The sequence below is a fragment of the Atta colombica genome, unplaced genomic scaffold (assembly GCF_001594045.1).
Source record: "Atta colombica isolate Treedump-2 unplaced genomic scaffold, Acol1.0 scaffold134, whole genome shotgun sequence".
In the NCBI taxonomy this organism is placed as follows: domain Eukaryota; kingdom Metazoa; phylum Arthropoda; class Insecta; order Hymenoptera; family Formicidae; genus Atta; species Atta colombica.
This window is the reverse complement of record NW_017259222.1, coordinates 2,030,382-2,043,379: the sequence shown is the minus strand read 5'-3', so window position 1 is coordinate 2,043,379 and position 12,998 is coordinate 2,030,382. Positions and strand designations below refer to the sequence as shown.

The window sequence follows — 12,998 nt, the reverse complement described above, 5'->3', positions numbered from 1 at the left end:
TATATATATATATATATATATTCTGTAGAATTTAGAGATCTTGCTGCCAATTGGAAATATATATATATATATATATTCTGTAGAATTTAGAGATCTTGCTGCCAATTGGAAATACGAATACGAAGTTCGAAAAAGAATATCAATATTACAAATTTACGTTAACATCGCAGCAAGTTATTGAGGCTGTGAAAAATTATTCTGGTCTTCCCACAGAAGTTTCTCAGTGGGCATCAAGCAGTATATAACGATATAGTTTCAAGTATTCAACCCATTGTGTTCCATAAATCTACACATGACACGTAATTAATAAGTTTTTTAGCGACGTTTTTTATAGAATAAATTTAAATATAGGTATTTATATCACTCCATTAGAAGGAACATATTTGTAGGAATCGATAATAATCTTTTAGATACATTTTTATATGTTAAATATTATTATTAAACTCATTTCTCTCTATATTCCTGATTAATATTCGTCATAAAAACAAAGACAGTTACGAAGATACGCGACGTTTACATTCCGCGTTTATATATTATGCCCTCCAAAAAACGTGTGATATTCTAGTCTTACATCTTTTGAATATTGCCATTCATACGTATATATATCCAGTTAAATTTAGTTTAGAAAATTTTTCGAAATATCAGTAGAGTAGAAAATCGGAAGAAATATCACAAAAATACAATGAAATTGTAAATATTTTCAATATGCATTAGTACAATATTTAAAAAGAAAAAAGGAGGAATAATATTTTGTGAATATATACTAAATATGGTTTCCAGGAACAGTTCCTGTCAATATACAAACGAAGTAGAGATATATGCATCTTCGATATATGAAAGATAATAAGGAAAATGCATAAATATTTATCGAAATATTTTATTTCTTACAATAACAAGCATTATCTTATCAAGCGTTATGAACGATTAGCTAATTTAGTCGATTGAAACCATATTTGTGCCACTGACTAAGCAGTGTTAAAATTCAGTTTGTCTGTGATCCACTTATGTCCATTTATCTCTCTGTGTCATGTGTGCGAGCGCGCATGTATACCCGCGATCAATATTTATATGTGTGAATGAATAAAAATTTAGGTATTTATTAAGAAACGTGTGTCTGTCGCACAGACACATATTATTCGGACATATTAGAATGCAACGAAATTACATTGTGCACGTGTCTATGTTTATACATTTGTAATAAACAATTTACATCTCTGATAAAGTATAAGTCTGTGGATCCGTTTTTTAATCTATCCAAGCAAACTGTGGTTTCGCTTCCACGGTTATCGTAGAGTCCGCGATCGTCCTGATTTGGGAATTTCTCGCCATCAGCTTCTTTGGCAATTGAGGTTTCCCAGATTTTGAGAAATTCGCTAATTTCTTCTTTTCATGCTGAGTAATATATGAATCATGACCTGTATCAAAAGTGCACGTTATTACACATTTCGGTACAGACTTTAGATGTAATTCTCTTACCAGGATTCATGCCTACAGGAGGTACGTTCCTTAGTACTTCTTCCATAGTAAATGGTCGAAGCGCTGACATAGCACGACTCACACCTATCTGTAAATAAACATCATATCACATATTGTAAAACAAACTTTATATTAAAAAATTAAGAAAATTCGTACTTTTGAATGACGTATTCTATGTTCTACAAGATCTGCTCCGAGTACTTCTTCATAAACTGCCATTCTAATTGGTATTATTTTATCTATTATCTACGGATAAGGACATTTACAGATATCATTTATATTTTACATATAATACATTTTTTTTAAGAAATAAAATTACAAACCCATAGCAGTGTAATAGAACTGAAGAAACTCCAAATTGATAAGCAAAGTGCAGATAAACTTTGTACTCCTAAAAGGTACCAACCACCTCCTATGAAAAAGAAGAAATTCATGCACTGTATTAACTTGGAAATAAAAAAGATGCATAAAAATCATTGTATACCTTTGAACAAACCCTTTCTTCCACTTGTGGTATCAAGGGGATGAGGATTATCAGCAAATAAACCGATAGCAATAACTCCCCAGATACCACTTGCGCCTATACTTTAAATGAATACGAGTGTTTATTGTCACGATGGAGAGAAATTTATAAAAATTTGATATATTGATGAAATTAATATAAACGAACCGTGAGTAGCGGCTGCACCAACAGGATCATCTATGTGAAGTCTGTCTAATGCGGGCATTGTGATACACGTAATAAAACCACCTACCATTCCGACTATCATCGCTTCCCAATTCCTATACAGGAAACATCCACCTAAGGCAACATAAACGCTTAAAAATCGGTTGTTTCTTCACGTTTTCTGTATTAAAACATGTACCGGTAACTGCCACTAATGCGCCAAGAACACCGTTTATCTGACTAAGGATATCAATTCCATTCGGATTAGTCAAGCTGAATCCCAAACCGATGAGACCACCTCCCATACTGGCTATCATCGTGGAGACAGCCGCTCGAGCGGCGTATTGCCATCGATCACCGGTTACTCCGTAAGTACTACCACTGTTGAACGCTAACCAGCCCCACCTATTTATGGTTCACAATCCTTTTTATATTTTATTTATTGCATTCGACATCGCGGTAATCTACTTGCTTTACCATAGCACGAATAGCCCCATAATAGCATTGACTGGGCATCCGAGTGGTAGAGGATCGATGCCGTTGTCGTATCTACCTATTCTGGGACCGAGCATGATGGCACAAGCGAGAGCTGTATTAACAGGTAAATGCATCTATCGAAATTTATCCGTTTATCATTGATTACTTGGCAATGATATCCTTAATAGAATAAGAATAACTCTGATTACCTGAAACACCACCAACAAGATGCACCGGGCCTGAACCAGCAATATCAACGACCCCTATGCGGTTCAGGAAACCATGATCGCCCCACACCCACCCGGCTGGCATGCAGTATACAATAGTGTTCAAAAACGAGAAGAGACAGTATGCCTTAAAGTTACATCTAGAAATACAAAATGTATAACTGATACGTCTTCGATATCGTATTTGCGAAAATAAATACCGTTCTGCCATAGCACCACTAACGATGGTCGTAGAGGTAGTGGCGAAGCTTAATTGAAATAGAAATGCGGCACAAATGGAACCCATGTATTCGTCGTCGACGGGAGGATCCACGAATATACCTCCGATGCCAATTAGAGGGTTGTTGGGTTTGCACAAGCCAAAGCTAAATCCGAATCCAAAGATCCAATAAGTCAAGCCACCGAGAACTATATCGACTACATTCTTCATCATGATATTGACTTCATTTTTCAAAGATACACAGCCGGATTCTAACATTCCGAAACCTACAGAGTTTGTAAGAGAATCAATATTGCCGCGCGTATTAATAAAAGTACAAAAATAACGGTTCATCTCTTAATCAGACAGATAGTATAACTTACATATTTCGGAAAGATTATTTTAGTATTACCTGTTTGCATTGTAAAAATCATGAAGGAGCTCGTGACGATCCAGTTGCTATCTTCTTGCGTAAGATTGTATAAAGAACTAACATATCTATCAACAGTAACGTTTGTATCATTTTTCTCGGAATTCGCCAGTTCCATGATGTTCAACTTACTTCGTCGCTAGAAAGAATTTGACTGCTAATATCTTCGTTCGTATGTATTGAGCGCGGAGTGTTCTCGGGACAAACAAATTAAAAATTTAGAATGTACGGGCAAAATAAGTCTGGTATTGGTAGTCTGGTATTGATAGTAATGTCAGGATTTCTGTCAGCAACCGATCAAGCGAAACTATTAAAAGAATCGAATCATTAAAATGAGAAAATATTTTAGATTATTTTAGAAGAATAGACAAAGACATGTTTTCACGATTTTAACTTTTTTTTATTGGCCTTACATTTTCGAGATTACAGAAAATTTTTCTCGCTCGCATCCAACAATTTCTCTTCGTTCTTTTAATTAAATAACGTCAAAATTATGTATAATACAACATTAATCTAATATATATTATTGAAAATGATATCACGTATATAATGATTTTCCGTCTATACCATACTTTAAATTTATAATGATACAGTACGATATAGGTGCTAGTCTAAAAAAAAGAAAAAACCATTATGATTGTAACGTGCAATGAAGAACATAATGTGTGAGAATGTTAACGATGATGCAGATTTTTTTTGGTTTTTTCTTATTTTTTTTTATAGGTGGCCAGGCTAGATATTACATGATCACATAAATTTGCTCAAATTAGTTCTTACATAATACGTGAACTAAGCCCTCTTAGATGATAGAACAAAAAAAATGGAATCGACAAGCATCTTTTATCATCCAAGAATATGGTTGTGTAGATTTATGGAAGCGAATATACAATATCAAGATAAAATTTCACACAAAGTATATCGATAGATGTAATTTTGTATGCTCGGTTTTCGAAAGCGTCTCTATGAGGACTACGTTGGTAGATGGTAGATTTTTGTTGTTGAATCCCTTGCTGTTTTGGCAATTTGCTCATCCTGGGGGTTTAGTGACCGTATACATTTTCATCGCTATACGCTATGTATAGGAAGAAATCCTCTTCGTGATGTTCCTGTTGAAGAGTTTTATAAGATTAGACGAGCGACTATGAAATAAAAATCAAAGCATTTAATATATATATATTTCATAATGATATTCATTTCAATTACCGCATAAAGGGAACCCATGGTAGCGCTTGTTGGAGGAATGATGTTGTTTACGAAGAAGAATAGGGCATCTTCAGGACGTAAATGAATCCTCTTACGAATTAAAAAATAAAATTGACCGACAGTCAAATCAGAAGGTACCAAATACTTTTGCTTGTCCAGATCACTGATCTTTGCTTTAGGTGCCTTTTCAACTATCACCTACAACAATATTTACATTATGTCTTTCAAATATTTTTTAAATATATAAAAATGTAATATTAGTTGACATTAGGATTATATCTTAATTAGTTACTGCAAATGCACAAATCGATTACTGTATAATATCTCCAATTGAAGTTGTTATTCGCCTAGTAAATTAACAATTCAGCTTTCGCAAACAAATCATTAAAAAATAATTTTTTCTGGCTCGCTACAGTCAAGTTTCAATTATGTATTGTACTTAATGTGAGACCGAGTGAGATGGTTCAGTGTAATTCGATATGATAATTTTGAGTGAAACATCATGTGATCAATGATTCATGTACAGCGAAGATAAACATTTTATTCTTTCTTTTGTGACGATCACGATCATGATTATGAAAATACTATGAGTTAGGATAAATTTAGAGATGAATCACATGTTTTAAAAAACATGATTAAAAAGAGATTAATCTGCTGGGATTTAAATCAATAACAATCATTAATATCAGTCATCTATCTTTTTCTGTTTCTTTTTTTCTTATTTGCGGAATATTTGATCTGTAAAACATGTTTTTTTCATCAAAATATGTAAATGTAATCTATTCGTAGAAAGATCCTCCTAATGTCCAATTTGAAATATATTTCGAAAGGCAAAAATATGTTTAAAAATAATTAAATACTTAAATAATTAAATATTTAAAAATAATTAAATAAATAGCAAAATATATTCAATTTGTGAATGCTCGTTAATTTGTTTGTTATTTATTAAAAATTGAGAGAAATTAAATGAAACTTAATTAATTCGACTCTGAAAGAAATCAGGGCAATTTACTGAAAAATCGAAATTATTACACTGTCACAATTTCCAGGCTCAAAAATAAAAACAATGCTTTAAAACAATGCTTAACAAGAATATACGTTCTACATATGTTTAACTCAGAAAACTTGGGTTTTAACCTAGCAGTAAAATGTTGCAAATCATTTCCTGAATTAATAACGAGACAAATAATTTTCAAGAATGTGACGTGTCCTCTACTAGATGACCAAAACATTCGAGACTATTCGAATCCGAGACGCGGAGCGATCATGTCGCGAGTCTGACGTAAATAAATTCAAAAAACTAGGTGATTCCAGGTGAAATTTCGACACGCTGGAAAACAGTCGATTGCACGTCGTGAAGCAGATCAATACACGTGCAGGGGGGAGAAGGATGTGTACTCGAAGCGCAGCGCGATTTCGCTGCGTAAGTGCGCAAAAAAGAAAGACGGAGGTCCTGTCGGAGAGAAGCGTCTCGTCCGATACGATATGCGACGCAAAATACGAGGACGACCTTGGGCTTCACTGGGGGACCATCGAGGGACGGCCGCGGCGCGACATTACGAAAGCAGCCGACGCAACAAGGACGGAGGGAAGGAAGGGGCTTCCCGCATCTCCCCCTCGTAGATATTCGCGAGAACTCTCCTTCCGGGAAGTGCAACGGAAGCTATTCATTCGGGATGCGTAGACCCTCGTGAAACCTTGAAAGATGCTTTGTACTTACGGGCACCCGATCGGGATATTTCCGTCGGATCTTCTCACCCTCGGCCTTCCTCTTCTCGAACGGATGTTCCTCTTTGTACTGGAACTTCATTGTCCCTCGTCTGCGAGCGGGTCGCGCGACACAATGACGACGGCGACGACGCTCTTCTTCGTGCCTTCACTTGCGTTCCTCCGTAGCTCGCCCTTTCGTTTACACACGTGCGAACACTCCTTTTCTATCTCTTTCTGATTTACTTCTCCGTGATACGAGTCTCACGGGCGTAGAATTGACACGAACGCGATTTTCGATGTCACTCTCGCGACCGCGACAACAATCGCCGTGCGTCACAGGCCGTTGCGATTGCGCGTTTGATTACGAGCGCTCCTCCGCCGTGAGAAAATAGTTCTCCTTTTTTGTTAACGAGTGATGAACGACTACTCAGATCAGTTTCTGTTCCCGCACTGTTGGATTGTTTTAGAACTAGAGAGCTTCGAAGCTCAAAGGGAAAAAATGGCAAATTGTATCATATAAATGCCTGCGTCCAATCAGGACGAGGGTCACGTGATCAGTTTTCTCCAATCTTTTCTATGCCTATGGAACTTTGATGCCCGCGTCCAATCAGAGGAGATGGCTCACATAATGGAGTCTCCCCACTCTCCCTTTGAGACTTCCAAAACAGTCTAGAATTCTCTTTCTCGCTTAGACAAATATCAAACATATAACTATCTCACTTTAAGTTCCAAAAGTGTACACTAGTTCAGCTACAGAAAACAGATTTGAAATGACGTCGCAAAAACCAATAATTTTTTTACAAAAATTGTTGAATCACTTGAGAAAATTTGCGGATATAAGAAATAAGAAATTCGGCGAAAGCTGAAAAGAATGCGAATGACTGGATAAGTCTGTTCTTTTCAATTGAATTTTTTTTAACCATTGCGCATCTTTTTTTCCTTTTCTTTCTAACGTGAAGAGAAAAAGGAGAAAGATGAGGTTTATTCGTGTTACTTGAAATTATCAATTCGCGAGTATAACATGAATTGGCGTTATCTAAAAAAAACAAATCGTGTGGAAACAAATCGTTCTAACGTTAAAATTAACACAGTGAAAATACACAAACATGTAAAAAATGAAAAATTATTATCGATATCGTGTAATTTCTTTCGTGCAAATTAAAGAATATAACCGCTTTTGTCTTATTATCATTTCATAGAGCATCAAATGATTTAAATATTTAAACAGAAAGCACAGCTCTTGCATGATACGTAACATATAAGTATAAGAAATTCAATCAATCAGAGTTCTTTATTTCATGGAAAAGAAAGAAAAAAACACGAAGAACTTTAAAGCCTGTTTTACAATGTGCCTTTTGTTTCCTGTTTCTTGCCTTTTGTTTTTTTTCATCTTGTCTTTTTACTTCTTTCTCCGGATTTTTTTATATCGTCTGAGATAAAAATTAATGAACTTGGAAAGAAACAAGAAATATGTATAAAAAATATTGTTGACAAAACGATTGCAAAGCAGAAAAAGCAACAGGTAAAAAAACAAGTAACAGAAAACAAATACCCGTATTCATAGTCCTTCCTTGAAGAATGAGGATTTCTTTGTTCCTTATTTCACGTTTCATAAATCTTCCTTGATCAAAGAAGCCTTATTAGCTTCCTTTTCTCAAGATAGATTACGAATTTCCTTGAGGAGGAGATCTAGCTTTCATAATCAAAGCAAATCTCCAAATTTAATTCGTTACTGGTCTTTTTCGATAACTTTTTAATTTAAATCTGATGTATCGATAATTATTTTTGATAGCTTTTTTCGAAAATAAACTCCTCTAAAAGCATTTTTTCCTTTTTCTTATAATAAGCATGGCGAATTCGATTGGAAGCACTGATGTATATTAAAGCCGTTGTACAATGATTTAATTTTAGTATAAAAATAAAATGCAAATATCTCGAATTATGAAATACATATTTTACATAATAGTACAATAAAAGTATTGAGTATTTCACGATTTAATTGATTTTTTACGTTTATTTTTATGTTTATTTTTTATGTTTAATTGATTTATTATGTTTATGTTTATTTTTATGTTTATATAATTGATTTTTTATAAACATATATTACGTTATTTTGTGTATATTCGGCGGTTTTAATGTGCATCATCAGTGCGTATTTAATGCGTCCAATCGAATTCGCTATTAGTTTTATTTTTGTCCATTATTATTGTAAAATGCTTAATCATTTTATTTAATTAACAATACCTTTATAATCTTTATTATTCGTAATTCACGATATTAGGTTTGCATATATTATATATTACGACATGCTTTAGTAGATTACTGAAATCTCTAAAATATTTCTTCTTTCGGATTTTGAGATCAGTTCATGAAACAAAAAGATCTTGAAGAATCGAGGAATCCTTCGTGGAAGTTTCTTTCACCTTTAAAATAAGGAAGGACTATGAATACAGGTGAAAGAGAGAGCACAATAGAATAGACTTGATACATTTTCTTACATAGAAGGAACCAATCAAATTAAAGAATCACCGAGCGTAGCCAATAATTCTCTCGTCCGCCGCGACGCGGCGCTTCGAGAGGCGATTTCGCGCCTCTTTTGATATTTCAAATTCGCCATTGGTCAGCGTCGATTGGCGAGCGCGTCATGACGTCATCGTGGAATAGAAATCGTTCGAATCGCGTCCGCGCGTTTAATTGTCCGCGATCGCGATCGATTTTCAGAAGCGGATTCCGCGTGCGGTTGAGATTTTGATTCGCGAGTGTTTTTTCCGAAACGCAAGACGCATATATATTGCGCGTGTATCGAACGTCGAACGCCATGACGAAAGTGCCGTGCAACATCATCTCAGAGTCGACAGGATTCAGGGGACATTCATCGAATCTTTTTCACAATGAACAACGTAGCTATCACGATCGTTGCCAAGTACGCGTTATGTTCTGAACTTAATATCAATAATATTTTCGCCGCGAGTTCGTCAGAATTTTCGCTAGAGTCGAACTTATAAATTATAGCGAATTCGGATCATTTAGACTACACTAGATCAGTGCACATTAAACGTTGCTATACATTAATTAAGCAATTAGCAAAGTAAAATATGAAAGTATAAATATTTTAAACAATTAACTATCTACTAATGATATTGTCACATTATTTAACGAATATTTTATTGTCAAAATTGATTATATTATATCATTGCATTGAGATATTTTATATAAAGAACTGATTTTTTTTAATGTGTACTGATCCAGTGTAGAACAAAGTGGTTGAATTCATCATTAAGGGGCCGTCAACTTTTCGCGCGAAGTTGTATGATCTGAAAAGTTCACTTGTACATTAACGCTCTCAGCAGATAATGCGTCCAAATTATGAAGCTGTCAGTTAGAACTGATGATAACTTGATGCAAATCCTAAATATTTTATACTAGTTAGGACTTCAGAAGCACATTTTAATTGCGTTAGAAGTGATATTGCGAATCCATATTTAAATATTATCCACTATACATTGCTTAATACATTACAGTCATACATTTTATTAAAATTTGTGAAAACTTACCTAAACTTTAATATTTGTAAAAATTCGTACGTCTCCTTTTTGCAATTATATTTTGAAATAATTACAGAAATGCATATACAACTGATAGAATTGCATGATCACAAAATTACAGTTGAAAAATTAAAAATAGTTGTTATATAATCAAAGCTAATTATTTTGTATTCGCATAAATAATCAAGAATTTTAGTGTTCTTTATTAAACGAAATATATACAGACACATTTGTAATTAAGAGAATTATTCCACATCTTCTTCATCATCATCTTCTTGACTGTTAATTTGGAAGTATCGTAACTCATACGTTTCCTTGTCTTTCGATACTACTCGCAACCAATCACGCAATTTGTTCTTCTTTAAGTATTTCTTTGTCAAATACTTGAGATATCTATAACAAAAAATAACATGTTTTCCAAATTAGTGCAAATATCGCTCTTCTTGTACCTTATAATAGTAAACTTGTAATAGTAAAAAATAAGCCAATATTCATAGTCAATGTTTATTTTAAAACTATCTTAAGATGTCACGAGCCAACTAGAGGGACATATTAAGACGTTATTTAAGACAATATTGAAATAATAATGGACTATGAATATTGGCCTTAATATTGTTTAATATTATAAGATTTTATCTCCTTAATGAAAACAAGATGACACATATACATAATATCGTTTCGTCTTTGTTCCTCATTAAATGCTAAGATAAAATGATATTTGTGTTGACTAGAATCAACAGGTATTCAGTTGTTCTTATGGGCTTTGTATAATAAGTCATTATCTAAACTCGAAGTCTTAAGCCTTAAGTCATAAGAAATTGACTAATCATAGTCGATTATTCTTCTTGTATTCAACTATGATCGATCAATTTCTTATAGCACAGAGTTTAAAGCTTAAGATTTACTCATTGTAGATGCCAGTTAAGTCGATCACAGAGATGTATTAGCATTTTAAGATATTACTTAAAATGGTTTTAAATAAGATTATCAATAAGTCTAAATGGTAAGCATCTATAAGCCAGTATTCATATTCCTATTTAAAGATTGTCTGAAGCAATATCATAAGATTCTAATTCAACTTTGTGATTGACTCACGACATATTAAAACTATTTAAAATGGTTTATATGAACTGATTGGGTATCAATTTTATGTTATAATAATGTTCTACGATTGTTACAATCACAGAAAAACGATATTACTCACCGTTTCGAGAAATCGACATCACTGTTGACAGTGAGTTTCATCTTGTTACGTTCCAAGGCAACATTGTTGCCAAAGTTGTTAGTTTTACCACTAACCTTGATTTTTTCTTGTAAATATTTTTCCTAAAAAGAAAAAAATATCACTATTTTATAATAATCAGTCTCAAAGATATAGTATTAAAACTTCAGTAGGCATCATGCAATTCAAAATAAATCAACGTTAGAATTTTTCATCACGTAGAGGTTAGGAATCCGCGAGAAAAAGGTTAGATCTCGATTTCAATCAAACGAGAAATTTCGAGTACAATTCTCATAGATGGAAAAAGAGAGTATTATATAATCTGAAATAATTAAGAACAATAATGTAACTTACAAAATTGGTTACATCCATAATATTATCCTCCACGGGATGCGTGCAATCGATCGTAAACCTCAAGGATACCTTTTTCTTCTGTCCCTTGCCCCGAAGCAGTTGCTTCTTAATCGGGCCTTTAGTTTTCTTTGCTGGCTAAAAATTTATGAAAATAATCTGTTTAATGATAATGTTGCCATCATTTTATGAGACACGTGGAAAATCATCCAAGGAGGCGGGATAGGAGCGTATGGTAAGATACATATCGGACTAGATTGAAACAATAAGCTCAACATAAAACAATAAGTTAACCTATCGCGATCGACAAGTCGGATTCTTTTCGTACGTGATGTTAGTTTAACGAAATTCTGCCATAATTACGAATAATCATTGTATTTTTGCAAGAATGACAACTCACCGGAGCCATGTTCACGTGTGTCTAACAAATGAAAGAACGCGAGAAAATTGATCATCATATGGCGCTACAATCGTTTACGCGGAAGTATTGTGTGCATTTGTGTGCCTTCATACATGCGACACAATGCTCATGCATTTTTGTTTAACATTGACAATAAGGATATAATGATCCATTGTGTCATACCGTGTTATTTTTTTTTATCGCTTATTAGAAGGCATACATTGATAAAGGGACAATTTAGGGAATGGTTTTTTCTTATGAAAATTAATATATTTTTGAAATCAGTGCGATTCATTTTTATATAGATTTTTGAATGTTGACGAATGTTGTAGATCTTTGTAATTATGTCGAGTAAAGGATGAAGTATATCCTTCTTTAAAAAAAGTTTTTTATTTACTTTCTGGCTTTATTAACAAAATGTTTCAAATTACATTCGTTATTATAATAATATACTACTGCGCGCAAGAAAAATATAGAAGTAATGATATGAGGAATTAATAAAAAGCTGACTGTGTAATAACTTATTGTATTGTTATCTAAAAATTAGTATTAAAGAAGTTATGCAATTTGAGGAGCACGCTGGATTCTTCTTTTTCTCATTTTAGAAAACTAAGAAAAAATTAAACTAAGGGGCCTATTCTATAACTTTTAACAACTATAATTGTAACGTTATAATATTGTTTTTTATCATGTACAACATCTGCGCAACGACATTGTAACGCTATAGTTATATCGTTAAGAATTATAAAATATTCTCCTTAGTTCACTTGCTGAATTTGAAAGTCATGATAAAATAGTCTTAATATGCGAAAAATACAATTTTTGAACATGTTTTAACTGAAGAAAATAACAATTAATTTTATCGAAATTATCATGATAATTTTTCTGTTTTTATAAAAATTATTTCTTTTTTCATTAAAACCGCAATCATTATTAAAGTCGTGATTCTTACTTGCTATATAGATTTAGCAAGCAAAATTGAGAAAAAAAGAATTCAAAAATTTCCGTGTGTGCCCTAAATTGTCTAAAAATAAATGCATAATTTTTTTAATCTTCCAATAAATCAACAAGAACCTCGGAAAAAAATAAAT

At 33.2% G+C, this 12,998-nt stretch overlaps 4 protein-coding genes across 4 annotated transcripts in view; 1 reads left to right on the top strand and 3 right to left on the bottom strand.

Annotated features, from left to right (window-relative positions):
- LOC108684370 (origin recognition complex subunit 4) overlaps window positions 1-368 on the top strand; it is a 3,069-nt gene extending 2,701 nt beyond the window's left edge. The window contains exon 6 of the mRNA XM_018188645.1: window positions 82-368. Coding sequence (XP_018044134.1) covers window positions 82-245 — 164 coding nt within the window. The 3' untranslated portion in view covers window positions 246-368. The remainder of the gene's footprint in view (window positions 1-81) is intronic.
- Window positions 369-769: 401 nt separating this feature from the next.
- On the bottom strand, window positions 770-3,594 carry LOC108684392 (putative ammonium transporter 3). Its single transcript, XM_018188676.1, has 11 exons — window positions 3,459-3,594; window positions 3,048-3,333; window positions 2,830-2,987; window positions 2,621-2,732; window positions 2,343-2,548; window positions 2,147-2,278; window positions 1,961-2,056; window positions 1,800-1,888; window positions 1,633-1,722; window positions 1,477-1,564; window positions 770-1,415 (listed from the first exon to the last, which is right to left on the bottom strand). Exons 1-11 carry the CDS (start codon window positions 3,592-3,594, stop codon window positions 1,246-1,248), a joined length of 1,563 nt encoding a protein of 520 aa, XP_018044165.1. The 3' UTR covers window positions 770-1,245.
- A 260-nt stretch (window positions 3,595-3,854) lies between these two features.
- On the bottom strand, window positions 3,855-6,833 carry LOC108684352 (gamma-aminobutyric acid receptor-associated protein). The gene is made up of 3 exons (XM_018188621.1): window positions 6,400-6,833; window positions 4,680-4,877; window positions 3,855-4,582 (listed from the first exon to the last, which is right to left on the bottom strand). Exons 1-3 carry the CDS (start codon window positions 6,487-6,489, stop codon window positions 4,517-4,519), a joined length of 354 nt encoding a protein of 117 aa, XP_018044110.1. The 5' UTR covers window positions 6,490-6,833; the 3' UTR covers window positions 3,855-4,516.
- A 3,288-nt stretch (window positions 6,834-10,121) lies between these two features.
- LOC108684372 (60S ribosomal protein L22-like) lies at window positions 10,122-11,942 on the bottom strand. The gene is made up of 4 exons (XM_018188647.1): window positions 11,908-11,942; window positions 11,511-11,645; window positions 11,139-11,260; window positions 10,122-10,327 (listed from the first exon to the last, which is right to left on the bottom strand). The coding sequence occupies exons 1-4, from the start codon at window positions 11,914-11,916 to the stop codon at window positions 10,180-10,182; spliced, it is 414 nt and encodes a 137-aa protein (XP_018044136.1). The 5' UTR covers window positions 11,917-11,942; the 3' UTR covers window positions 10,122-10,179.
- Window positions 11,943-12,998: the final 1,056 nt, after the last annotated feature.

Bases quoted from the DNA above. Each gene is read 5' to 3' on its own strand.
- LOC108684392 (XM_018188676.1), bottom strand. From the start codon at position 3,594: ATGGAACTGGCGAATTCCGAGAAAAATGATACAAACGTTACTGTTGAT. The intron at 3,334-3,458 runs GTAATACTAAAA...CAAACTCTGTAG, and splicing joins GATTTTTACAATGCAAACAG to GTTTCGGAATGTTAGAATCC. The intron at 2,988-3,047 runs GTATTTATTTTC...TTGTATTTCTAG, and splicing joins AGTGGTGCTATGGCAGAACG to ATGTAACTTTAAGGCATACT.
- LOC108684352 (XM_018188621.1), bottom strand. From the start codon at position 6,489: ATGAAGTTCCAGTACAAAGAGGAACATCCGTTCGAGAAGAGGAAGGCC. The intron at 4,878-6,399 runs GTAAGTACAAAG...ATATTGTTGTAG, and splicing joins AATATCCCGATCGGGTGCCC to GTGATAGTTGAAAAGGCACC. The intron at 4,583-4,679 runs GTAATTGAAATG...ACTCTTCAACAG, and splicing joins CCATGGGTTCCCTTTATGCG to GAACATCACGAAGAGGATTT.
- LOC108684372 (XM_018188647.1), bottom strand. The intron at 11,261-11,510 runs GTAAGTTACATT...TTTTCTTTTTAG, and splicing joins TTATGGATGTAACCAATTTT to GAAAAATATTTACAAGAAAA. The intron at 10,328-11,138 runs GTGAGTAATATC...TTTTTGTTATAG, and splicing joins GATGTCGATTTCTCGAAACG to ATATCTCAAGTATTTGACAA.